This window comes from Penaeus monodon, chromosome 32 (assembly GCF_015228065.2).
Source record: "Penaeus monodon isolate SGIC_2016 chromosome 32, NSTDA_Pmon_1, whole genome shotgun sequence".
NCBI classification, from domain to species: Eukaryota; Metazoa; Arthropoda; class Malacostraca; order Decapoda; family Penaeidae; genus Penaeus; species Penaeus monodon.
Window position 1 is genome coordinate 35,848,145 of NC_051417.1, and position 348 is coordinate 35,848,492.

Below are 348 nucleotides of genomic sequence, written 5' to 3' on the forward strand. Positions count from 1 at the left end.
GCCGTTGTTACCTAATTCAGCATCTTCTTCCACTAGGTGTTCCTGTGATTCAGGAGAGACAGGTACAGTGGGACTCTCTACATCTGCATCATCCGAGTCATTTATGGTTGGTGTGGGCTTCTTTCTTCCCAGTCCACTAAAGAAACGTGTGAGACGATTTCCTGCAATCATTGCCATTACATAAATTACAATTTGTGCAACTATGGAATAACACTGTAAACACATTTCATAATTCTCCCCTTTTTTGTTAATAAATACATTTCTAGACATGGTTGAATTTCTCCCTCTAACATGTTTGCACAAGGGGGTCCAGTAACTTTGACTCTGTGGGCCACTTAAACATTGAAT

The 348-nt window shown here is 40.2% G+C and overlaps 1 protein-coding gene across 1 annotated transcript in view; it reads right to left on the minus strand.

Annotated features, from left to right (window-relative positions):
* Positions 1–348, minus strand: part of LOC119593852 (X-linked retinitis pigmentosa GTPase regulator-like) — a 22,012-nt gene that overhangs the window by 2,803 nt on the left and 18,861 nt on the right. The window contains exon 13 of the mRNA XM_037942883.1: positions 12–161. Coding sequence (XP_037798811.1) covers positions 12–161 — 150 coding nt within the window. The remainder of the gene's footprint in view (positions 1–11; positions 162–348) is intronic.